General features: G+C 35.8%; 1 protein-coding gene across 1 annotated transcript in view; it reads left to right on the top strand.

The window, feature by feature from the left end:
* The window catches only part of MYO5C (myosin VC), a 36,816-nt gene that overhangs the window by 9,095 nt on the left and 1,974 nt on the right, over positions 1–25,747 (top strand). The window contains exons 10-40 of the mRNA XM_069798227.1: positions 430–695; positions 1,127–1,208; positions 1,559–1,699; positions 1,980–2,105; positions 2,741–2,824; positions 3,781–3,915; positions 4,276–4,373; positions 5,900–5,986; positions 6,073–6,184; positions 7,122–7,333; positions 8,024–8,189; positions 8,618–8,764; positions 9,361–9,525; positions 9,753–9,846; positions 10,431–10,494; positions 11,717–11,897; positions 12,485–12,578; positions 13,416–13,479; positions 13,566–13,646; positions 14,034–14,214; positions 16,336–16,429; positions 17,205–17,256; positions 17,465–17,630; positions 17,867–17,954; positions 18,666–18,761; positions 19,722–19,876; positions 21,579–21,668; positions 22,972–23,122; positions 23,549–23,831; positions 24,861–25,035; positions 25,550–25,630. Coding sequence (XP_069654328.1) covers positions 430–695; positions 1,127–1,208; positions 1,559–1,699; positions 1,980–2,105; positions 2,741–2,824; positions 3,781–3,915; positions 4,276–4,373; positions 5,900–5,986; positions 6,073–6,184; positions 7,122–7,333; positions 8,024–8,189; positions 8,618–8,764; positions 9,361–9,525; positions 9,753–9,846; positions 10,431–10,494; positions 11,717–11,897; positions 12,485–12,578; positions 13,416–13,479; positions 13,566–13,646; positions 14,034–14,214; positions 16,336–16,429; positions 17,205–17,256; positions 17,465–17,630; positions 17,867–17,954; positions 18,666–18,761; positions 19,722–19,876; positions 21,579–21,668; positions 22,972–23,122; positions 23,549–23,831; positions 24,861–25,035; positions 25,550–25,630 — 4,011 coding nt within the window. The remainder of the gene's footprint in view (positions 1–429; positions 696–1,126; positions 1,209–1,558; positions 1,700–1,979; positions 2,106–2,740; positions 2,825–3,780; positions 3,916–4,275; positions 4,374–5,899; positions 5,987–6,072; positions 6,185–7,121; positions 7,334–8,023; positions 8,190–8,617; positions 8,765–9,360; positions 9,526–9,752; positions 9,847–10,430; positions 10,495–11,716; positions 11,898–12,484; positions 12,579–13,415; positions 13,480–13,565; positions 13,647–14,033; positions 14,215–16,335; positions 16,430–17,204; positions 17,257–17,464; positions 17,631–17,866; positions 17,955–18,665; positions 18,762–19,721; positions 19,877–21,578; positions 21,669–22,971; positions 23,123–23,548; positions 23,832–24,860; positions 25,036–25,549; positions 25,631–25,747) is intronic.

A 25,747-nucleotide genomic window follows, 5' to 3' on the forward strand; every position in this document is an offset into this window, starting at 1 on the left:
CAAAAGGCAAAATGTGGCTCTTGGAACCCCATGTCCAATTGATCGACAGCTGTTGGAAAAGCCATTCGGGACTGTCTGCAGGATACAGGAAACAGAGCATTGTCAGAGCTGCTCAGAATGTGTCCCAGCAGACTATGCAAGTCTAAAAAGCAAGGACACCTAAGCATAGACTAAAGTAACTTTTTCTTCCAGTGTCTTAATCCAAAGCATGTCATCCAGTCTAAGTTTTTCTCTCCTATATGAGGAGCTCTATCCAGTTTTATTTGCTTTAGCTCTTCTTGATATTTTACCAGATGAAGTGAACAGAGCCCCTTGTCTATCTAAAAGTAAAAGTCATAGTTTGATGTCAGGGGTGCCAGGATTTCACTGTGTACACAACAGTTAAAGTATTAAATGTAATCTAATAATATTTATTTATCTTCTTTAAAGCTGGAAGATAAACATCTCAACATATTCTGTGAACTTCTGGATTTAAATTGTGACAAAATGGCACAATGGTTGTGCCACCGAAAGATTATCACTACCTCAGAGACTGTAATAAAGCCAATGACAAGAGCTCAGGCTGTTAATGCAAGGGATGCTCTGGCAAAGAAGATCTATTCTCATTTATTTGACTTTATTGTGGAAAGAATTAACCAAGCTTTGCAGTTCCCTGGCAAACAACATACTTTTATTGGTGTTTTGGACATTTATGGGTAAGAATGTCAAACAAATTTACTTTAAGTTGTGCCTTTTCTTTGGAGTTGATAAGAGGCACTTTTCAGTTTGTGCTGGTAATGAATTTGGAGGGGTTTGTTTTACTAAAAGGTCACAGTCATGGAAGTTCTTTAGCATCCAGAGTAGTGAATATGTTCAGCCACTATAAATACTAGTATTTTTTGTGAATAAGGTTTAAATTTAGCTTTTGATATGATACTGTTAGACTTAACTCTGGCTTATTTCCTCTGTTATGTCTGGTAACATTAACTTCTAGGGAAGTTTTGAAATGCCTTAGCACCTTCATTAGTCTTATGGCTATTTAATTTTCTTAGAAATATTAGGATAGCTCCGAAGTCTCACAAGGATACTACCATTTGTATTAAGATGTCAAGGGAAATTTTTTTTTCTTATTTGACATGTGTTTCAGCTTTGAAACATTTGATGTGAACAGTTTTGAACAATTTTGCATCAATTATGCTAATGAAAAACTGCAGCAGCAATTTAACCTGGTATGTTCTTTTATTTGTTACAGTTCTTTATCTATTTTGCTTCAATTTTGAGATTATCAATAATGGATATTAGCAAATGCTAATTGTATTTGAGTAATGGATATTTCTGGATAATGGCTATCCAGTAATAGATAAAAATGTTTTTATTTTTATATGTATACATACATACACACATACATATAAATGAAAATTTCTGAGTCTTATTTTCTTACAAGGCAGACATGTAGTATCTTACAAAATATATAAATACTTTGTTTCTATCTTACGTGTACAATTACACACATGCACACATTGTATTTATTTTCTTCCTTAATTGTAACCTTACATTTTCATAATTTTCACATATCTAGCATGTCTTTAAACTTGAACAAGAAGAATATATGAAGGAAGATATCCCATGGACTTTAATAGACTTCTATGACAACCAGCCTGTCATTGACCTTATTGAAGCTAAAATGGGAATTTTAGAACTTCTGGATGAAGAGTGCTTGGTAATTTAAAAATTATGATGATTATACCAATGATTTATGACTCATCAGAGAATTAACTCTAGTCAGCAAATTTGTGGATTAATACAACCTTCTTTCTGAAAATGATTTGCTACAGGGAGCCACTTTTGTCTTTTGAAAACACAAAAACTGGTTATTATCAGGCCTCGTAACTCACTGAAGGTGCTTTATTCAGAGAGTATTTATTGACAGTAAGCATTTTTGCTGTTTTTAACAGTCCAGAAGAGTTTTGTTAAAGAGATTGCCTTTCTCATTTTGACAGTTACCTCATGGAACAGATGGAAACTGGCTTCAAAAGCTATATAATAATTTTGTCAATAAAAATGCACTCTTTGAAAAGCCAAGGATGTCAAACACGTCTTTCATCGTTCAACACTTTGCTGATAAGGTAGAGTGTAAACAACCCAGTATTATTTCACCCTGTTTCTAGCAGTAGCTCATTCAGAAAAGAAACAAACTTAAGAAATAAAGGAAGTATTAACCACACTTGTTTGGAACTTCTATAAAATTCATCTTCAATACATACTACTATTTATTTATTGGTAATACTGCCCATAACATGCCTTTAAGCATAAGAAGTGCTTAAGATTAATGAATTTCAGAGTATAAAAATAAATCATCAAGGTAAAGAGGCAGAAAAAGAGTACAATGTGTAATAAAAAGGTGAAGATTGTAGTCCATACACATTTTAGTCTCAGTTATTTACATTTCAAGTGTAGTATTCCTTTTTTGGTATTTTAATTTGAAATCACAGAATAATGAAGAGAGGAGGAAAGAAATTCCTAAGGAAGGCAGAATGAAATTGCAGTTGATAGTGGATTCTGACAATTTGTCCTGCTTCTAAATTTGCAGCATGCATGCATGTATACTTGCTATAATGAAACTGGAAAAAGGAGAGTTTCAGTCATCATGTTTAAGACTAATAGAGAGCTGTTAGCCACCAGAGCTTAGAGAATAAAAATTATTATTTTGCTAACTGTTCATGTCTTGCTGACAAGTTAATGATTTCACCTGTTTGCACAGGTAGAATATAAATGTGAAGCATTTCTGGAAAAAAACAGAGATACAGTACATGAAGTATTGATTGAAATCTTGAAAGAGAGCAAGGTTTGTGAGCAATCAGTAATGATTAATTTTCTGAATACCTGATTTTACTGGAATTCGTTCAGATCTGATTTTAAAAGATTTGTTCTGATAAAAAGATTTTATTAAATAGGTTGAATCAATTAGTTTAGTCTTAATTTTTATTTATATTCTGCAAGTGTTTATTTTTAATGTCAAAATAACATACAAGATGGAAAAACACACTATTCAACTTTTTTGTATATGTGCATTTATTTTGCTAGTTATCTTAGTAAATTTTTTTTTCTTAATATCTCCTTAGAAGAGCATTTTGGAATCCTTGTACCTAAATCGATTCACTTAATTTTTATTTTTTCTCCCCTATAGTCATTACATGTAGCTTTGATAGGTAGTTTATCATTAACAGCAGCCTTTGTTTATTCTTCAAAAGAGATTAAGAGAATGCCAGGGCAGGGAAAACATCAGATGTCTTATATGTACCTGCCACTTCCCATCTGCTTGAGGGCCCTGTCCCTTTCAAGTCTACAGCCTTGAGACTTCAGGATTATTATTAAGAAGCTAACTTAATCTGACCAAAACCCATATTCTTAATTTAAATTAAATATTGTGAAAATATAACCTTAAGTGGTTCTATTTTTAATTCTGTTCTGTATTTATGTCCATGTTTGCTCATATTGAAAGAGCTTTTGCAGGCCTACACAACAGTTGTCTGTGAAATGTGTTAGTTTGTCTGTGAGACAAACTCAGACAGGTCAGAGGTTTGTCTGTGAAATGTGTTAGTTCACAGTAGACTCTGTTGCAACTGTTTCCTCAATTGTTGTTTGTTTGTAGCTTAAAGATCTGGTTCGACATCCTGCAGTACTGGCTTAAGCATTAAGATGGATGGGGTTTGCATTTTACATTATAGTAAATATAATTTTTATTTAAAAATTATTACAGTTACACAGTATTTAACTGTGATTCTTTCACCACACTTTTAGTTTCATCTGTGTGCAGATTTTTTTCAAGACGATCCAGTGTCCATTTCACCTTTCAGTTCAAGTATAAACATCAAATCTGCAAGACCTGTTCTCAAGTCACCTAACAAACAACTCCGGATGACTGTTGGTAGTAAGGTACTACATAAACGTGCTATTCTGTGATGCTTATACTTTCAGGGAAGTGTACTGGGCAGTCTGAGACTATGATACTGTATTCTATTACTATTCATGGGGGACTATTCAGTTTTCAGAACAGCAAGAGCCAGCCACAGTGCAGTGCTCCAGGTCTGGGTATAAGCAGGTGTGGTTAATTTATATATAGGAGACTGTTACGTACAGTAGGACTCTTAGATTTCCTGTGTTTAAGATCTAAACCCTAAGAAAATCTCCCAGTGTCCAACCAAAACCTAACAAATAATTAAAAACCTAAGATTTGACTTTATACTTAACTGTAAATGCTTCATTAGCAAAACTATTATGTCTGATATTTTCTAGTTCCGGAGTTCTTTGTCTTTACTTATGGTGACACTCAATGCAACCACCCCTCATTATGTACGATGCATAAAGCCAAATGATGAGAAGTTGCCTTTTGAGTAAGTATGTTAGTGGTGTTGAGCTGTTATATTACCTTTAAAATTAAGAGTATTTTTCTATTTCAAAGTAGCTAATGTAAGCAAGCTAAATTCTTATTGTTGAACAACTTCCCATACAGAACATATTTTTCCTTTCAAGATAGCTGAAGTAAAAAAAAATTAAATTGTCTTCTTACAAAAATAGAATCATTCAGTATTGATACCTTTCAAATAGTTATTGATACCTTTCAAATTCTTTATTATCCTAAAATTTTTCAAGCTGGATATTAGTGTTTGTGTATTTGTCATAACATTTTTAGGGGAAAGGTTGTCCACCTTTGATTCAAGTTGGTGGATATTTTGTATAGGTGTGTTTGCTCTTGTACAGTATGGATTAGTACCAGTTAATATTTAGGGGATAAAAGCCAATGCCATTTTCTTTGTGAACTTCCCTTTTGTTCACAGAAATACTTAGAAGAGCTTTAGAAGTCAAAAAAGGTATGACCAGTGTTGAACATAGCCTTGGCTTTTTCCCACAACTTTATATCATTTTAATCTTATAATACAATCACATATGCCAGATAATTTGCATAATTCCTATGACCAGTTTGATAACCACTAACTTGTAAGTAGGAGTTAACCTTGATGCAGCTATTGGTCTGTTTTGTGGGCAGACGTGGAAGCACTCTGGTTTCAGTTATACAGCTTTCAGCTGGAAGGTGGTATACTGACAAATGAAATAAAAGCTTTTATCATATCTGAGTAGGAGGAAAAGACAAACTTTGATTCTAAATTAAGCTTTTAAAGTGTGTTAGCTCATTTTATTGAAGCCAGACAAAATCTGTCCATGCAAAACATGTTACAGATGGCACTGTTTCACTGACACTGCAGTGAGACCTCATTATTCTGTGTAATAGAAATGAGGGGGGAAATAGCTTGGATAATATAAAAACATGTCTGAATTAGACTAGAAGAGTATACCATAAGTTTGTGAAAGAACAGTATAGTCATTTGTCAGCCACAGGGATCTCTTAGCTAGTACTGGATCGACACTGTAGCATAGTGCTCTGTGGGCATATCAGCTCTGGCCCAGCATTGGAAAGGGTCTTTCCATGCTTTGTGCTGATAATCTTGAACCCCGATATTAATGAGTAAATCCTGGTTTATTCATAATCAGTGTGCTAAAGAGTACGTAGAGAGAGTTTCTTCTCAAACTGCTGAGGGAATTTATTTCTGTGTATGTTTTGTGCTGAGAGTGGCATGATTCTTTGCCACTTCCTGATGCGAACTGTCACGGTTAATATTGAAAGGAAACAGGACTTTTCATAAGAGAGAAATAAATACAGTCTTCCTTTGTTTTGAGGAAGAAAAAGAAAACCCAGATACTACCTATCACATATTTTAAAAAACCGAAACCAAGACACCATATAAAAAGTAGGGAGCTCTGCATCCTACGGGCAGAAATAGAAATCCCGCTAGTAGAATGGTTCTAATTATTATAGCATGCCAAACCCAGCAAAATGTAAAATATAACTCTGCTTTTTTAGGTTTGATTCAAAGAGAGTTGCTCAGCAACTGCGAGCCTGTGGTGTTTTGGAAACTATTCGAATTAGTGCACAGAGCTACCCTTCCAGGTAGGGATGTCAGTGGGCCTCCATATGTCAAAAAATACTTAGGTGTCTCTTAAATGAATTGCATTTACTAACTTTTAATTTTCCAGGTGGACTTACATTGAGTTTTTCAGCCGTTACAGCATTCTTATGACACAGCAGGAACTCTCCATAAATGAGAAGAAGCAGATTTGCAAGATTGTTTTGCAGCGGCTAATCCAGGTTGGTTTGTATGCACTGACTCATTATGTATTATAGCATCTATTATTAATAAAAGGTCTCTTTTGCCAACAGTAGTTGGCAAAACTACTCACTCCTCAAATAGGAAAGATATTGACATTATTACTATCTTTCCTGATGTAGTGTGTTGCACATAGGCTTGCGAGTCAATGAACTTGTGTTGTGACACAGTCATGATGTGGCTGTAGACAGATGATTTAACCTCTCTGTGCTTAGTATCTTCGCTTGTAAAAAGGAAGATATTCTACCTATATTTACAAACCAGTGAACAGTAAATGGTATACATTTGTCAAGTATTAGAAGTTTATGCACACAAGAGGGCTTTTGATGGTGGAATACAGCATACTGGAGAACTGTTCTAAAAACATGCTGTTTTGCATATTGCTCCTATTTGTTAGACAAGCCTGTAGTGATGAGGCTGGTCCAACTCAAGCCAGTGATTCAAATCAGGACTGCATTCAGACTCAGGGATGTATAAGGCCAAACACAGCCGTACTTGCCACATAGCTCCGGCACAGGCCAAGCCTGGGAGCCTGAGCTTGAAAGCAGCTTCTCCCACTGATTCAAGGCCAGACATGTGCACCAAAAGGTACTGTTGAACCCAAGGAACCAGGCTTGTAGGAGGGGGTGAAGAGGTTGCTTTCAAGGTCTTGAAGATTGATAAGTCCAGGTCCTCCATTTTATTTGAGATCACTAGGGTGCGATTTTCGGATGTAATTCTCTGGTTCTTTCCTGCTAAGTGGATTTGTCCCCCCCATATACACCTATCTACAAAGAAGGCAGAGAGGATATTCTTACTTACCAAGATCATGTAATTTCAGAAGAGCTTGCCTGAAGTGACAGTTTATAAAAGGAAGAGAGTGTCTGGTCTACAATAATAAACCAAAAACTTAATATACCTACTGTGGTTTTTTTTCAGGATCATAACCAATATCAGTTTGGGAGAACAAAAATTTTCTTCAGAGCAGGACAGGTTGCTTACTTAGAAAAACTGCGATCAGATAAACTGAGACATGCATGCATCATGATCCAAAAGAGTGTTCGAGGCTGGCTGCATCGGAAGAAATTCCTTCGCATGAAACAAGCAGCTATTATAATACAGCAGTATTTCCGGGGGCAGCGGACTGTGCGGTACTTTTGGCTGATAAATGAATTTGCAGTTAGGGCATGCCTGAAGGGATATAGAAGGTCAAACTAATGCCCAACACTAATTTGGAAGTGTGATTTTTATGAAAGAGCCATTCAGATTTTATTTCCATTTCTTCTTGATTGTAATTATGGATTGAAAATGTTCAAGTTCCTCAGATTATATGAAGAAAGTATTTTAGCATATTTCAGATGTTGTCTGCCAAATTCCTGAGAGGACTGTCTTGCATGTAAGCTCAGTCCTTAGCTAATGATGCATGACCCAATTGTCAGCTGGGCTTACTGCTTAGCTTCAGAGCCAAAGAAGAAATCAGGTAGCAGAAAGGAAAAGCAATTTACAAGGGTCTACAAATTATTGTGTACAAATTGTTATGAGGAGTTATGCAGCAGAGAAACTGCACCAGTCATTCACAGAGCAGACTAAGAGGAAGATGTCACTATGTAGGCTTTGAAATTTTGAGAGAGAGACCATCAGAACAATTACTTGTGGAACAGATTTCAAAGATTGTGGATAATTCCCTCTCTTTCACTTTGATTGAAGAAAAAGCTGTATTTTAGAAAGTGCATGCCTGTTTTCAACATCATATTTTTTGTGTGTGTGATTTGACTGACTGAGGGAATGAGTATGAGAAATTTAATGTGACCTAAGTAAACTCTATTATCTTTTGAATTAAGGCAAGCTATAACTGCAAGAACTCTGAAGCAAACATGGGCAGCTATAATAATTCAGAAATACTGTCGGGGTTACCTGGTCCGGAGACTTTGCCAGCTCATCCATGTGGCTGCTGTAACAATTCAAGCTTATACAAGAGGATTTCTAGCAAGAAAGAAATACCGGAAGGTACAGCCTATCAAAAATTTTATTTCAGTGACTGGAAGCCACTATTGCTCTATAAGGAAGATGGAAACTAGGGCAATGACTCCTACCTTTTACATGTCTGGTTCTCATATCTTCTAGTCTTATTTTTATATATTTTATGTATTTTATATATTTTATATATTTTTTTATATTGTTACTATAAAAATACTGATACACAGTAGCTTAGATCTAATCTCAAAGTTACCAAGAAGTCTGTCTGGTTTGTACTTGATGCAGATCATTTAGTGCGATTACTACAGTGCTTCAAATGTGTCTGCAGCCTTGGTATTTCAGTATTTTGATATTTCGTGAGAAGCATTGTCATTATCAGTGTATGCAGATCCACAGAATGTTATAATTGATGCTGATTGAGCCAGAGATAATTACAGACAGATGTTAATATTTTAAAGGTGCTTGAAGAACACAAGGCTGTGATCCTTCAGAAATATGCCCGTGCATGGCTTGCCAGACGCAGATTTCAGAATATTCGGCGGTTTGTATTGAATATTCAGCTTTCATACAGAGTTCAGCAACTGCAGAAAAAGATGGAAGAACAGGTGAGGGACACCAGTCAATTTATGATTTGTGCTAATTTTTTTATCATATATGTTTTATTCAGAGCTCTCATGTTGACTAGAGGCTTATGTGAATTACAATATCCATACTTTACTTGACAAGGTGGGAGAATACATAAGGTATACGGTCCTCTATAATAAACCACTACTATTCTTCCTACATCCAGGGTAAAAAGAATCATCTAGGGTTTCCTTTTATTTTGGGGTTAGTTTTTCCAATGAGAAGAGTCTGCAATAAACTTTTTCTTTACTGTTTCTTAAGTAGTCTGTCCAATCCCTGGATGGGGTTACTTGTATTAGGATGAAGGATGTGGAGGTACTGCCCTTGTGCAACATATTTAGTAACTTTTGGGAATTCCATATTATGTTTATTTTGCAGCTTATTTTTGAGAGCCATACCAGCCAAATCATCTTTAAGATGGTAGCTTTAATCTAATGGAAACAATCCTTGGTTGAAATAATCATGACTGATATGGGATGGTGAGCAGAAATAGGTCAGGTGCTTCCTTCAAAATTCTATTAAACAGTTTCAGGTGTGCATTTTTCTGTTTTCTTTTAACCTGTCTTGCTTGTTGTAGAATAGAGAGAATCATGGTTTGCTGGAACGATTGACCAGTCTGGCTTCAACTCATATGAATGACATGGATACAATTCAGAAACTTGAATTCGATCTCGAAAAGTTAACTGCTCAAAAGAGAACATATGAAGAGAAATGGAAAAAATATAAAGAGGACAGTGAACAGGTAAATTTTGATTGCCCTCTGGGTGCTTCTATTTTAGTTTAAATAATTTCTTCAGTTACTGAATTTATCAAGTGTATGATTCGAGAGTTACTAAGTAACTTCACTTTTAGGGGGGGTGGCAGGGAAGGAAGGGAGTCCATATATGCTTGTTAAAATGTAAGACCTCCTGTGACCTGTTTTTTCCTCCTTTGTAATTTGTATATTATGCTTACTTTTTGTATATACAGAAAATCTTAAAACTTGAGAATCAGAATAAAGAATTACAAGAACAGAAAGAGACCTTAGAAATAAAGCTCCAAGAAAAAACTGAGGAAATGAAAGGTACAATAACTAAAAGGAGTTTTAAAGGAGTTACAAAGGAGTTACAGTGGGGTAAAGTTGTAAAGTCAGGTTTTCAGCAAAGGTAAATGACTTTTGTTCTAATAAAAGCAATATAAATGCTGAATTTACAGTAAATTCCAAGTTGGTCCTAAGCTTCTCTTGCTTGAGAATATGTAGTACAAATGCATTTAATTTAATGATTAAATTAAATTTGTTCTTTCAGTAGCAAAACCTCTTCTATTATGTTTCCTGTCTCATGCACATGCATTCCTTCAAAGTGTCACTTCGTCCTTGGTTCCTTTAATATACTGCTTTTGAAAATCTAATTTCAAAGAACACAAGCAGCCCATGAGATCGAGTATACTTTAGATGAATTACACTTCAGTGTTTCAGAACCTTTTTATTCTATAGCATTACTTGTAAAATTTGCTGTGGTAATTTTTGGCACTTGAGACAGTAATTTCAGCCTTAAAATATGTTAAGGATTACTTATTAAAACAAAACTTCTCGTTGTGGCCATACTGTTTTAATAAACGCACATAATTGCATGAAGGTCTTTGAAATATTGAAATATTTTTTGACAGAGAAAATGGATGACCTCACGAAGCAACTCTTCGATGATGTACAAAAGGAAGAAAATCAGAGAATGTATGGAATCTGAATTTTATTGCTTTGAAACAGCATTCATTTTTTCTCTTTCCCTGCCTTCCTTTCTCCTGCTGAAAATGTATTATGCTCACATCACTAATGAATCTGTGAGTGTTCTTGGGCATTAATGCTAGTACTGAAGTACTTCATGTACAGTTGAGGAAAAGCACATGCTTGTTTGTGGGTCAGTCACATGCAGGAAATTGTATTGTAAACTTGAGACTGTTCTTGCTTTTGCAGTTTCCTGTCTTTCGATGTGTCTTTCTGAGAATTGAAAGGCAACCCTGATCATAATGGTTTCTTTGGACATATCCTCAGATTTCAGTCAGGACTGGAAGAGCAGCTGATGGCCATACCAGTCAGAATTCCTGTGAAGTGAATATTAAAGGACAGAATAGAAAGATTCAGCTTGAAGGAAAGGCAGTGTTTGTAAAGGACATTTGGTTAAAAATGCAGGGGAAAGACTTTTTTTTTCCTCCCTTTGGTATTTCATTTGCAGTATTAAAAATCCTATTATTTAGCAATAAATGGTTGTTGCTTTGCAGCGTGCTTTTCTCAGATCAAGTGTTTATTTCCCAGTAGCTCTTCTCCAGTATAAGACAGAGAACCTTAGGTACCAGATAAATGCTGTTCTCTGAAGCGTGAACAGTGCAGTCAGTCACTGTTCCTGAGGGTTGGAAGCTGTGTGGTGTTCCAGCTCAGTCTGATTTCAGCTGCAAATAACTTCAGACTATACTAAGAGGACTTCTTTGCTATTTTTTCTGCTTTGCCCCTTAGCTATATTATGTTGGAAGCCAGTCCATTCCAGCAGGGACTAGTAGAAAATGGAAAGCTTCTTCCAATGTTTTACTGGGAAGGACGCAGGGCTTTCTGTTGCTATGTCCTTTTTCAGTGCTGACTGCGGCCATAAATGTAGTGCAAAGCTGCTCAGGTAGGCTAACTCTCAGTTAGAAAATTAGCCTTTAAGTGGAAGAACTCAGTTTTGCCTTGAATTCAGTCCCAATATCTGAATTAGATGTAAGGAAATCTGGAGGCATTCTCATTCCATTATCATCCATTTTGCAGATTGATTTGGAGGATGGAGAATAGCATTTTCAAGTAATTATGGTTAGTTTATGTTTTCTTCAATGAAACCTGTCTTTCAAATTAAAATGAAACCAAAGCCCATTCTTTCACTTATGAATGTAGGAAAATAAAACCACCTTTTCATTGTCTTGTTCAGGATACTCGAGAAAAATTTCCAAAATCAGAAGCAGGACTATGAAAAGGAGATTGAATTGTTCAAGGGAGAAATTAAGATTTTAAAAGAAGAAAAAACTCAGCTACAACATCAAATTCAGCAAGAAATTGTCATTCAGGATGGCTTGAAAATGGAAATAGGACAACTTACAAAACAAGCGCAGGTGAAGTATGATGCATTTCATTTTGGAGTCTTTGCTAGATAAAGCAAGTAGAGAATGTGGGAGTTTTATTTATAGATTATCTTCACTAATTTTTTTATCTCCAGTGCATTTTTAGAAGTAGTTATAACCTGTATTTAATACTCCACTATGTTGCGTTGTTTTCATGCAGTACACAATATGAGTAAGTTACTGCTCGCAGAAATAAGTGCATGTTTTGAAGAGTAATTGTGCCTGAATATTTATACGTTTAAATGTGTGGATCTTTTTTTCTTCCTTTTTCCAAGAAAGTATTGGTTTCTCATGGGGATTTTTCATAAATGTAGTTTATAAACTGAACCTGAAAATAGTACTTTTATGTAAAGTCACATTTTTTTTCTCTGAGTGAATTCCGTGACAGAAACACATATGTTTTCACTACATCACATTACTGTTCTGCTCTGATGCCTGAGAACCAGATGCTTTAAACACAGCACATTTTAAGCCTTTTTACCAAATGAACTTGTTCTTAATTATAATTATGATTTAACTGATACTCAGCCCTTGTTATTCACTTCTTGTCTCAGTCTATAATTTTTTGTCTGATTCAGAAAATACCTGAGTTGCAAAAGGAAATTGAACTGCTGCAGACACAAAAATTGGATGTTGAAAAGCAGGCCCAGTCACAGAAGCGAGAATTGAGGGGTAAGCTACATACTAGATAATTCAGAGAATTTACCAAGTACAATGTGAACCAGGCCAGTTTAAATTGATTTTTTCCATGTTAGCTTTGACAAAACCCCAGTTCTCTTTCCCATCTGGTAGTGATTTCATTCTATTCATACCTTTACTTGCAAAGGGAAAAAAAAAACAATAGGTGAGTTTTACAGAGTGATCACTGAATACTGAGATCTGGGGTACCCCTTTGAAGAAACTCTGATTTCAAACGTTTCTCCTTTGTGTTTAAAAATCAATACTAATAATTTAAACTTCACTTAGAATTTAACAAGTAGCTTATAGAGACTCAAGAATATGGAAACAATACATTATCTAGCTTTCATTCATCCTGTCTTTAGCCTTAGGTGCAATAAATGTCAAATACACTTAAATAACTTGCTGAGTTGGGTTCTCTTTGAGAAAAGGTAGTTAATAAGAATCAGTACTGTTGTGCACTTTGTTTAATGCTAACAATGTCATAGAGCGAACCTATATCTGCAGCATTTAACGTAGTAACCTAGCAGTAGATGACAGATCATCTATACAACTCTATCAGTTGTCCAGATTCAGAACAGGAAGATGTAACTTTGCATTGAAAGTTTGATGTGTTTAGAAAAAAAAAATATTGGTGGTATACTTATCCAGTGCATGTCCAGAAGTAGCACCAAGTCCCTCGTCATATTCATGTAGTAAATCAGATACATTTACTGAGTACCAGGAAGGAACCTTGTAGATTTAGGAAGAGGTTGGTTTGACCTTTATAATCAAACTTAATTTGAAATGTGCGGAGAAAATTATTCATGTAGTAAACTTTGTTTTTTCCAGAAAAGATGTCAGAAGTTACAAAACAGCTTCTTGAAAGCTATGATTTTGAAGATGTAAGAAGCAGGTAATTTTGTTCTGAGGTCTCTTTAAAAAAGCTTAAGAAATGCATTTTGTTCACCTGCACACTAATGATACTGCCTTGTATTCTAGACTCTCTACGGAGGATTTGGAACACTTAAATGAGGATGGAGAACTGTGGTTTGCTTACGAGGGCTTGAAAAAAGCTACAAGGTTAGTTCACTACTTCAATGTTTTCATAACTCAAAGCTGTGATCTAGAAAATAAATGGAAAGATCAGTGAGTAACTAATTTGACAGTGCAATTCTGAACAAATGTTTAAGAAATGAACAAACAATACATTATATGACTGGCTGAGCAGCTTAAAATCAGTTTAACAAACTTTTACTAGGTCAGTCAGATAAGCGTGTATGTGTCAGTTGGGGAAATGTGTTTCCTCTGAGATATCATGCGTAACTTTCAACTCCTTTAATGCACAGGTGATGTAATGGAATGTCTGCCTGTTAACCACAGTACTTTGTTTTCACTTTGTCTTAAACTTGACCCATTGCATTGAGGTCATACTACATCTGCCATGTTCTTTCTCCTTTTTTTTAACAGAGTATTGGAAAGTCATTTCCAGTCTCAGAAAGAAATATATGAAAAGGAGATTGAAGGTTTGAACTTTAAAGTTGAACATCTTAGCCAAGATATTAATCATCTACAAAAATTATTTCGAGAGGAAAATGACATAAATGATGGTATTCGACTTGAAGTTAGCAGGCTAACTTCAGAAAACCTGGTAAGATCAAGGTGTAGTAAAGCAAAGTATGTTTTTGTTACTTATTAATACAATCCAAATATGTTTGTGGCACAAAGCCCTCAAAATCTTGTGGTCACATCCTTGAAATCTCAAGGCTCGAACAGATATGGCCATCTAAGATTGCACATCCATACAGGCTCTTTCCCTACATGCTGGCGTGGTGTATAAGGAGGCAGCCAAATTTATTGTCCAAATGTACAGCTTGTTGGGGCAGCCTCACAGAAGCTTTTTTGCTTTTTCTTTTGTGTAAACCTGAATTGAGATTTGATTCTAATCACAGAATGGCAATCATTTTACAAACTCTGACTTGGTGTGTAGTGCACACACGGGCTTTGGCTTCTGTTGTTGATAGCTATGGAGACACTGAGAGTTTTTAGAATACATTTGAATCCTTGTACGCTTATGTGGCTGAATGTTCAGTTTTTATAAAAGATGTTTCGGACATCAAAATGTTGCCAGGGTGTCCATTGCTGAGCTCATACAAATATTTTGGTTGTGCTTTTTGCAGTTTCTCAACAATGTGAGGAACTTTTGAAGGGCATAATAATTTCTACAGGTATGCAACTTTATACTGGAAGTCATGAAGAAACAAGCATTTATTTAGGTTTTTCGCCTACACAGAATTTTAACTAGAAATGAATCAGATGTTTAGGAGTGACCAGAAAGTTAGCTCACCATACATTTTTTAATACCTACCTAATTTAAACTTCTCATCTCATAATTAAAAAAACCCCTATTTCTTCGTCAGGCCATACATTTTTCTGATGGAACACTTTCAGTATTTCAGCCTTAATGAAAAGCAGTTTTGTGATACTGTAACTTTCTATGGGTCAGTATTAATAACAGTGTACTGGGTCTGTCTGGGATGGAGTTAACTTTCTTTGAAGCGGTCTGTATGATGCTGCATTTTGGATTTGTGGGTAAAACAGTATTGATAACATGACAGTGTTTTGGCTGTTGCTGAACAAAGCTTGCACAGTGTCAATGTTTTCTCTTTTTCCTACTCTGCCCCACCTCAGCAAGTTAAGCTGGGGTTGGGCAAGAAGTTGGAGGGACACACAGCCCAGACAGCCGACTTAAGCAGACCAGAAGGATATTGCCTACCATATAATGTCATGCTCAGCTCTAAAAACTGAGGTAGAGGAGGAAGAAAGAGGTGTTTGGCTTTATTTTGACCCAGATGTTTTCTTGCTTCTGCTCTCCCTATTCTCTTATTCTCTTCCCTGTTATGGGGGGCATGGGGTGGGGGTAGCGGGGGAGTGAGCATCTCTGTGGGTGTTTGGCTGCTTGCTAGACGGGGTCAAACCACAGCAACCAGCTTCAATTCTCATTGTACTGAGGCATTCAAGTTGAGAATTTAGTTACTTCATTCTTTCCCTGTAGTCAGAGGACAGAAATCAGCATCTTTTTCTCAGAAGCCTCTTTAAAGCTATTTCTGTCTCTCAGGCTGACAAGTTTTATGATTTAATAGTGAAAACCCAGCTGCCTTTGGGATTGCCAGTGGTTACACATTTGTGCTGTTCTGAGGCTCTCTGCACCAGAGGGCAGCTAAGCACCAAGTTGCTAACAAATTGCAGGCAAGGCTTAAAAGTCTAATTTTTAGTACTGTGTAAGACCTACCTAACACAAGCAAGTGCTATTCCAGAAGGCAGTAGATACCGTATTACTTTTCTGCTGAGTGAAAAATAACTAAAGAAATATTTTCAAAACAAAGTTACTAAAATTGAAAACATAAGGAAAAGTTACTTATAATGTGATTTTACAAAAAATGATTTTATAACATACTGGGTTTTTTTCCAATGTTAGTTGAGCTAGGGAAATTAAAGTGTAATTTCCTTTTAAACTAGAATGGAAGAATGGTAGTACTGAGCCAGTCCAAACATTTTGTTAGCTCACTATTTCATTTTTAAGAGTGGCCAGCAGCAGGTGCTTCCAGAAAAGTTAAACAAGTCAGGCAAGCAGGTAGCAGTACCCCTCCAGAGGCTCTCCCCCATCTTTGACTATTTGCAGTTGAAGGTCTTCCAGTGTCATAGGAACTGTTGCAGACATTTGAAAAGAAGGAAGGTGCTGAAATATGCAAATCTGCTTTTCCTCTAAAAGGTGATCCCAGATCTTAAACGGCAAGTTTCTGAACTTGAAAATCAAAAATTAGATCTTGAAAACCGTCTTCAAGAACAGACTGTAAAGTTGAAAGGTAAAGTACCAGTATGGTCCTTAGTCTTTCAGTTGTTTAAGATGAACATGATGTATTCCCTATATTTGAAATTTTAAAAGCTGAAGCAATATTACATGATAACTTCATTGCCTTATTACTTACTTTCTTGCTAGTAAAATGTAAGAAACACAACAAAAAAAAGTGTATAGTTTACAAGTATGTGCGCTTTTTTCTCTTTTTTACTTTTTTGAGGTCATTCAGCTCTATGGTTTGGATGTCTGCAAGTGTATTCAATAGGGTTCTGCTAAGAATACGTATAATGGAGTATGCCCTTTGGAAACAGTGATAAAAAGGAAAGATGTTTTGGAACTTAGGTGTACTCTGTGAGGTGGACTTCAGAGGGTGTTGAAAAATTCAGAGTGGGAGACAGAGGGAAAAGTTCTTGCTAAATTTGCTTGTTTGAAAGTTCTTCTCAATTTAGGAAAGCATACTTTGCTGAGGATTCTGAGTCTTTCTAACTGCAGTGTCTTCCTGAGCAACTGATTTAAAATTTGCAAGTAGTTTTACTGCCAACGGCAAGAAGTTAGTAGTGTCAAAATTCCTCATCCCATATAATTTTGTGTGTGGTGTGGAGTAGTCAGATATTTCTCTGATATATTATCTGGCACGTCATTCAATTTCCTTAGATGGAACAAAATTGTAAGTGTAAGAAGAGATTTACTGAATACTGGTACAGAACAGTAAGCAAATCTGATTTTGTTGTTTTTCTTTTGTTTTGGGTTTTGTTGCTAATTATTACTGAAAAAAATGAAAGAGATGTCTAATCGGCTGCATTATGAGCTAGAAGGGGATAGAACACAAAGACGGTAAATATGTTTTTTTTTTTTAATGTAAGAAATGTAGCTGCTATAAGCTGCGGTGACAGAGTCACTTAAACTCTTTAAAGTACCACATGCAATGTAAGATTTGCTTTACAGCTTTGTGTACAGTTAATAAGTAATGGACAAATATGATACGACTATGCTTTAACAAAAGAAGAATAAAAGACAAAGCTTCTTATCTATCTATTTTTAGAACTAATGAGGCCCAGAATGAAGTAGACATAAAAGAAAAAGAGAGGCTGAAAGTTACAAGCCAAGAAATTGAGGGGTTGAGCAATGGTTTGATGCAAGATGAAATCCAGGATGAAGTACAAAGCAAAATAAAGCAAGAAACGACTCGACTTACTGTGGAAAACATGGTGAGGAAATGAAATCATCATTAAGAAACTGTATCTGAAATGCAGGATGAAAAGAAAGAAATCATGATTTCGTGGTATGGACAGGACGTTTTCTCAATTCATTTGGGGAGGAAAAAAGATATCAAATATAAGTAAAACCACATCATAGTGCTCTTTAATTGTGGTAATAACATGTAGCAGTAGAAGACATTTTTTAATTGTGGTTGCTCTGAACTCATAGACTTTGATTATTACAGGATCTTGAAGAAAAACTAGACATGAAAGATAGAATAATAAAAAAATTGGAGGATCAAATCAAAACTCTTACCAAGACCATTGAAAAAGGTAAGATATTGTTATGTTTTGGGGTTTTTTTAATAGCGTTGAATGTTCAGTGTATATTTGAAGGAAAGTATATTTAAAAAAAGAAAAAGGTAGGGTTTGGGGCAGGGTTAGAAACCTAACACCTCAGAAAAAATTGCTAGGGCAACGATCAGCAGAAATTACATAAAAGTCCTTTCCTGTATTTTTTTTTCCCAGCTAAATAATGGGCACATATGGGACTTAGACTATACGATATGGGTTAAGCCAGAGGCATAAGGTTCTGTCAACAAAAGTTAATACATATCCTCACACAAACTATCTCTGAGCCAGCAGAATGTTAGTTTTGCATCAGATGAGTAACTCCTCCCATTACCCTTCAAATGGCAGATGGTTCCTGATAGGAAGTTAGTTTGTACAAAGCTCTCATATAGCAAGTAATTGTAGAATACTCTTAAAAACATTGCAGAGGTGACTAATGTAGACATGTATTGTTGCTGTTTATTTGTGTTATTAATGCAAGTAATTCCACTGAATCTAGTGAAGCTATTCACATGAATAATAGAAATGTTACTTAACTCATAATGCTTGGTACCATAAGCTAAGAACATTATTGTGAACAGGGACCATACTCTGTTTATTACAGAGAAAACTTCTTTTCTCCAATAGTTTGTTCTAATGTGAACATTAGCTTAGCTGTTTACCTGCAAGTAACAGTGCTTTTGTGTTTGACAGCTGAAGCTCATGTGCCAACTTTGTCCAAAGAGTATATTGGAATGATGGAGTACAAAAAAGAGGATGAAGAAAGGATCATTCAAAATCTGATCCTCGGTATTTTATCAGTAGTCAGTGATATTCAGTGTAGAACACTGCAACAAGAACTACTAGGCGCCATGTTTCACTTATGTTCAAAGTTGCCTTTTTCCCACTCTCTTACCACCAGTACAACTTGGGGGCTCTATATTGCTCTTTTTCTACTGCCAGACATTTCAAGTACAGAAGTGCTTTATCTGTGTAAAAACCATTTGTCTGACTCTACATAATGCTGACTCTATTATCTTTCTTATTATTTATTCACTTATAAAGCTATAAATCTCAAGAGCACACCAGGGACTTGAATTTACTTTCTTCCTGGTCATCTACTAAGTCTGTAAGTCACTGGGTTTGTATCCACGTGTGACGGATTACTCTCCTGTCTGTCCTTTCCATATCATTCCCTTCACTGGAAGGGAATGTACTTTCATGTTTCTCTTCTACAGGAATTTTGTCCTTCCTCTGAGTTACTTTACAATATCAATCTTACTGCCAAACCAGCTTTTTGCATTAGCTTACAATTAATAGTAAACTCAACAAATTTTCCATGTACATTAGTACCATTGTTAAATACTGCTTGGAAACAACATCTTCCTTTTCTTCTCACCTACTTCAGTCTTGTGAATGTTTATATCTTTGTGAACAAAGGTGCATCATTAAGCAATGCCAGAATTTGGTGGGGCCTCCAGTGAGTAGTTAAATGCAAATTGCTTTTTGAAGTTGTCCTGTCTGGCATAGCCCATGCTGGACCTTAGAATTTGCTACAATACTCTCCTACCTCTCTGGAAAACTTAATTAATACTCTTATATGAACAACACTGTTACAGAAGTTTTCAGAAATAAGCAATTAATGAGTAAATCCATTATCAAGTGACTGGTCACTAAAGAAATGAACCCCATAGTGCTTGTCTTTTTCAGAATGATACATCCAATCTTTGAATTTTTGTATAATAAACCTTATGACTCTCCTTTATGCAGATTTAAAGCCACGTGGAGTTGTAGTTAATATGATACCTGGCCTTCCAGCTCACATCCTGTTCATGTGTGTGAGGTATGCAGATTATCTGAATGATGCTGACATGCTGAAATCTTTCATGAATGTAACCATTGATGGTATCAAACAAGTTGTTAAGGTAGGAATTATGTTTGGCTGTACTGTACTTTTTGATTTTTAATGTAAGGTTTACAAGATGCATGCATAGTACTTGGGGAATGCTGATGCTTTCATTTCCTAGTATTCCTATAATAGAATAACAATCATTAGTGACACTCTTTTTGAAGTTTGTAGTAGTATCCCTGTAAAGCCTCCAGCTAAGGTTCTACTGTGCTGAACACAGAATGCATTAACATAAATTATTTTTATCTGAAGAGCTCGTTGACAAAATCATTTAAAGTATTTCCATTTTACAGGGAGTAGCTAATCAGGTGAACTGCACCTGTGCTTTCAGCACTGCTAAAAGTCAGATGGACATAAAGCTTCATATGTCTGGCAGCAGGCGGATGTCGGAATTTTAAGAGGTTTTTACACTGCTGTTCTACTAGTGTAATGGTTTTTTGACATGTCATTTGGTACTGCAGCATTAGTACCCAAATGCTTAAAGTTATGTTGCCAGCCAGTTTACAAAATCAAGTTATAAACAAGAATTGTTAGCCTGTTGTCTCATCTATATGACAAATTCAGCCACGTGAATGCTTTATTATGGATTTATAATGCAATAAAACACCAGGCATGCTTTGTAGCACAGGCAGGAATGGACTATGGTTTATGCAGTTGAATTTGTTGTGTAGAGAATGCCTATAGCTTTTTCACAAATAAATTTATACCACAGTTTATCCATGTTGTGGTTTAATCCCAGCCAGCAACTAAGCACCACGCAGCTGCTCGCTCACTCCCCCATCCAGTGGGATGTGGAAGAGAATCGGAAAAAAAAGTAAAACTCATGGGTTGAAATAAAGATAGTTTAATAGGACAGAAGGGAAGAAAATAATAATGATAATAATAAAATGACAATAATAGTAATAAAAGAACTGGAATATACAAAACAAGTGATGCACAATGCAATTGCTCACCATTCACCGACCGATGCCCAGTTAGTTCCCAAGCAGTGACCTGTGCCCTCCTGGCCAACCCCACCTGGTTTATATACTGGGTATGGAATACCCCTTTGGCCAGTTTGGGTCAGGTGTCCTGGCTGTGTCCCCTCCCAGGTTCGTGTGCCCCTCCAGCCTTCTTGCTGGCTGGGCATGAGAAGCTGAAATACCCTTGACTTAGTCTAAACATTACTTAGCAACAACGGAAAACATCAGTGTGTTATCAACATTCTTCTCATACTAACTCCAAAACATGACACTATACCAGCTACTAGAAAGAAAATTAACTCTATCCCAGCCTAAAGCAAGACAATCCATTAGAAAAGCTTGTGTTTAGTTAGCAAAAAAAACCCACCATAAACATAGTTAGAATTGTGCTTATATGTAGTTCAGTTTCGTTTGTGTACACAGGTGTTGTTCACACTTTTTTTGCAGGAAGGCCTCCAGTACACTACAACACTATGCATAGAAATGTGTAAAACTGTTTCGTTCAGGCTAATTTATTTAGCCAGTCTGTCATATAAATGAGTCTTAAATAGTGTTTACCGAATAGAAGAGGGATCTTTGCTATGTGTATATTAGCCTGAAAACACAGAATGATTTGTTCAGCTAGCATGTTATAGATGCTCTATGCTCCTTCTGCTATAGATAGGCTCTATTATACCAATTATGTCTTAAGTTTAGTTATTAAATTAACTTCATGAGACAATACCATTATAAGACTGCTTTACTTACCATTTTCAGGAACATTCAGAAGACTTTGAGATGTTGTCCTTTTGGCTTTCCAATACACATTATTTTCTTAACTGTTTGAAGCAGTACAGCGGGGAAGAGGTAGGATTGATTTCAGTATTTTACCTTTGACAGACTTTAATCGGAATTAAAAATAGTGATAATAGATAGATAAATATTCACCAGCTCACCACTGTTCCTTCCAGATATTTACGTATTCACAGTGCTCTGCAGTGGTGTTATATGTCTTGCACAAATAATAAGACAGTATAGAACTAATGGAGCAAGTGAAATCAAGGAAAGATTAAAGTACTAAAGTAGGTTAAAGACATGACATAGAAACTGCTGCTTAATTTAAACTCTTCCACATGAGCTTAATGCGAGCTGGACTTCAGATATCCAGCTATGTATCTATATAACAAACAGTTTTACTATTTTATAATTGTGACCATTCAAACACCTACTACTACCAAAGTAAGGTTACAGAAGAAAATCTCAGTAAAGGAGCAAAACAATAAAATGCGTATTTTTCCTTATTTCACTTGCTTGTTTAAGATAAGTTTTATCCTGAGATTCAAAATTCTTTTAATTCTTTTAAATTGAAAACTCTTGCTATATTTTTTTGCTAGGTTTTATAAACTTAGGTAGACTGAACTGAAATTGCATAGACACATAAGAATATAGTCTTCAGGATTAAAGCAAAGAGGTAGGCTAAAGCCTTGGAATCACAGTAACTTTGTACTATCTAGGCAGCAGTACTCCCTCTTGTGGTCATATCGATAACATCTAAAGAGCAGTGGAGGATTGAAAACATTTAAACTTAATTAGTAACAGTCTTTTACAATTTAGTTGCAACAGTAGAGAAAGGTCTGAATCCACAATTTAGAGTTTTATTCTATACTGCTAATGAACACTCAAGACTTCACACAAGTTAGGATTCAGTCTAGACTTTCGAAGTCAGAACTTTCCTGATGAAAAGTCCAAAAATGGGATCCCTTTGCAGCAATAAAATGTAATTTTTTTTTTTGCAAACATAGCTTAAACAGCTGCGGTTTGGCTTTTTTTTGCGGGGGTGGTGGCAGGGCGGGCATGGGATGCTTTCTGTTTAAGTGATCTAGGAATTGCTCCAAAGTTCATTCAAGTCTATGCATGTCTTTGCTTTGGCTTCAGCAGGCTTTAGGAACAGAGTAAACGTGAACACAAACTGGACACAGACTGAAAAATTAAGTACAGGAAGCCCAGAACTGGAAGCATCCATTGAAGTTAGCTGTAGCTTTCACTCATTCTGAGACTGTTCAGCCAGAGATGGAATGAGTTGCTCTAATACATACATTACATTATAGTAACAATTTATAATTATAATGTTATGTGATTTCTAATAATTATATTTACAACTTACTTGTAGGGATTTATGAAGTGTAACACTCCACGTCAGAATAAGAACTGTTTGAAGCATTTTGATCTCTCAGAATACAGACAAATTCTTAGTGATTTGGCCATTTGTATCTATCACCAATTCATTATTGTAATGGAGAACAACATTCAGCCCATGATCGGTAAGACAGCAGCAATCCAAACAGACTTAAATGTAGCTTGTAAAGTATACAAATAAAGCTTATATAGGGAGGCAAAGGATGGGACAGACTTCATTCTCCTGTTGATTTATACATGTGTACCTGCATGTGTGTTTCTGCACATATAAATTCCACTGAATGGTATATCCCCACAGGGTTTGGAAAGACTCTTTCCTCACAACATTTCCTGGTGTGGGATAATGCTTTGAAACCAATCAACATTCTACAAAAACAAAAGGCCTTTTAAAATTTGTGTGCTCTAGAAGCCTTTGTCGGTATCTTATTTTTCTTGTATCATTTAACTTTTAAAATATCCTGAAAGTAGGTGTTGTTCAATAATAAAGTTAATGTAACTGAAAGGAGCCTTAAGAGTTTTGGTCTTATCAGTTATTTTCTATTGTATTTCAGTACCAGGCATGCTGGAATATGAAAGTCTTCAGGGAATTTCTGGCTTGAAACCTACAGGGTTCCGTAAACGTTCTTCTAGTATAGACGACACAGATACCTACACAATGACCTCTATCCTGCAACAGCTCAGCTATTTTTATAGTACTATGTGCCAGAATGGCTTGGACCCTGAGCTTCTAAAACAGGCAGTGAAGCAGCTTTTCTTTCTGATTGGAGCTATCACCCTCAATAGTCTCTTCCTCCGCAAGGACATGTGCTCGTGTAGAAAAGGAATGCAGATAAGGTAAAGCCAGTAAAGTCGCAGCAAGCTTGGGAATGACTTTTTAACACTTTTGTGTAATGTCTTTTATCTCTAAGTCACTGGATATTCTGTAACCGTTTGGCTGGAAGTAGCCAACTGTTTTTTACTCTTTGAAAAAGTAGATCTTTGCATTTTGGGCTCAGGTTTCTCAACATAACATATTACAAATTATTCTTTCCATGGAAACACTAATGGAAGAAAAGACAGAGAAAATTACAGTCTGGAGTTTAAAGTCAGACATGTTTAGGATTCTTTCCATGCTAGTTCACCCCTGATGTGACAAGTAGTATTTTTAATTCTTTCTTACAATAGTAAACAGGTGCAACATCTCCTGGCTGGCAGACAGACAAAAGCTGACTTGCATTTTTCATGCTTAGTGATGAGAAAGGCACTGAGACAGAGCCTTTGAGGGTGTAGATCAGGATTCACCTGTCTTGTTACAGGCATCAAGAGAACATGCTCCTAACAGTTTTGCAGAACATAACAGTTCATTTGTTCTCCATTTAGACAGTCTGCAGACTGAGGTGAAAGAAAATCAGTAAAATCTTGACCCATCTGGGAACATTACTAGAAAAAAGCTTCTTTAGCCTTTAAGTCATCAGTTATAAGCCCAGCTCTGCTTTGTAATGTGCAAAGATTGTTCTCGTTTTCTGTACGAGCTCAGTTGTAAATGAATATTTTAAAGACATATAGTGCTACAGTGTACTAGGCAATGCCAGTATATATATATTAGTAATTTTCTGTAAAAAACAGCAAAACTAACACCTTGCTTTCTATTATCCAAGCTTTAAGAAATAAAAACATAAAAAGAATTGAAATATACAAGGGATTAAACTTACAGATCAATGAGCTATTGTTTGATTTTTATGATCTACAGGTATAGTCTTTAACTTAAAATGTATGAATTTAAACACTGCATTAGAGAAGCATTCCTTCTTTAGAAGTCTTTAATGTAACTTGCTTGTTAGGGGGAACCTGACATTTCTCTTGTCTGTTCATGGTTTAACCCAGATGTAATATCAGCTACTTGGAAGAATGGCTTAAGGACAAGAATCTTCAAAGCAGCAATGCTAAAGAAACTTTGGAGCCTCTATCTCAAGCAGCCTGGCTCCTTCAGGTCAAAAAGATCACAGATGATGATGCCAAGGAAATATGTGCACACTGCACATCTCTTTCTACTGTGCAGGTAATGAACCATCTGTTTTCATCTGGCAGTACCAATTGCAGAATCTTAGCTATCTGAAATAATTTGTGGCAAAGAGCTATTGGCCTTTCATTTGATAAAAATACCATTCTTCGGCATTCCACATCACCATTTGTTAAATTGAATTTTTAACTCCTTATTCCTGTTTGTTAGCATTTTAACTGCTCCCGTGGTGAATACTTGCCTGCTTTGTTCTATCCCATGTTTTTATTCCACAGTATATTTTCTTTACCTTGTCACAGGCTTTTTTTGTTGTTTCCCTTAATCGATTCAGCTTTTTCTACATCTCCTTGATCCTGCTGACACCTCTGGAAATGAGTCATAGCAGTCATCATATATGTAACAACTCCTTACATGACCAGTCAAAATTCTCTATTGTAAAATTCTTTACTGAAACTTTAATTAAATATCAATAAAGATGTCATATTAATGCTTTCTTCTTTTTGTCTCCTTACTTTTTGTAACATAGTAAAATAGTATTTTGTATTTTGAACAGATAGTTAAGATCCTCAACTCATACACTCCAATAGATGATTTTGAGAAAAGAGTGACTCCATCATTTGTTCGTAAAGTCCAGGTAAGAGCTACAACTATTATTTCTCATATTCAACTTCGCACAGTTTTTGATGCTACTTAGTTATACTTGACCTTTACATCATATTATTACTAAGTTGCTCAGCTTCTAGACATTTGG

Source organism: Haliaeetus albicilla, chromosome 12 (genome assembly GCF_947461875.1).
Source record: "Haliaeetus albicilla chromosome 12, bHalAlb1.1, whole genome shotgun sequence".
NCBI lineage: Eukaryota > Metazoa > Chordata > Aves > Accipitriformes > Accipitridae > Haliaeetus > Haliaeetus albicilla.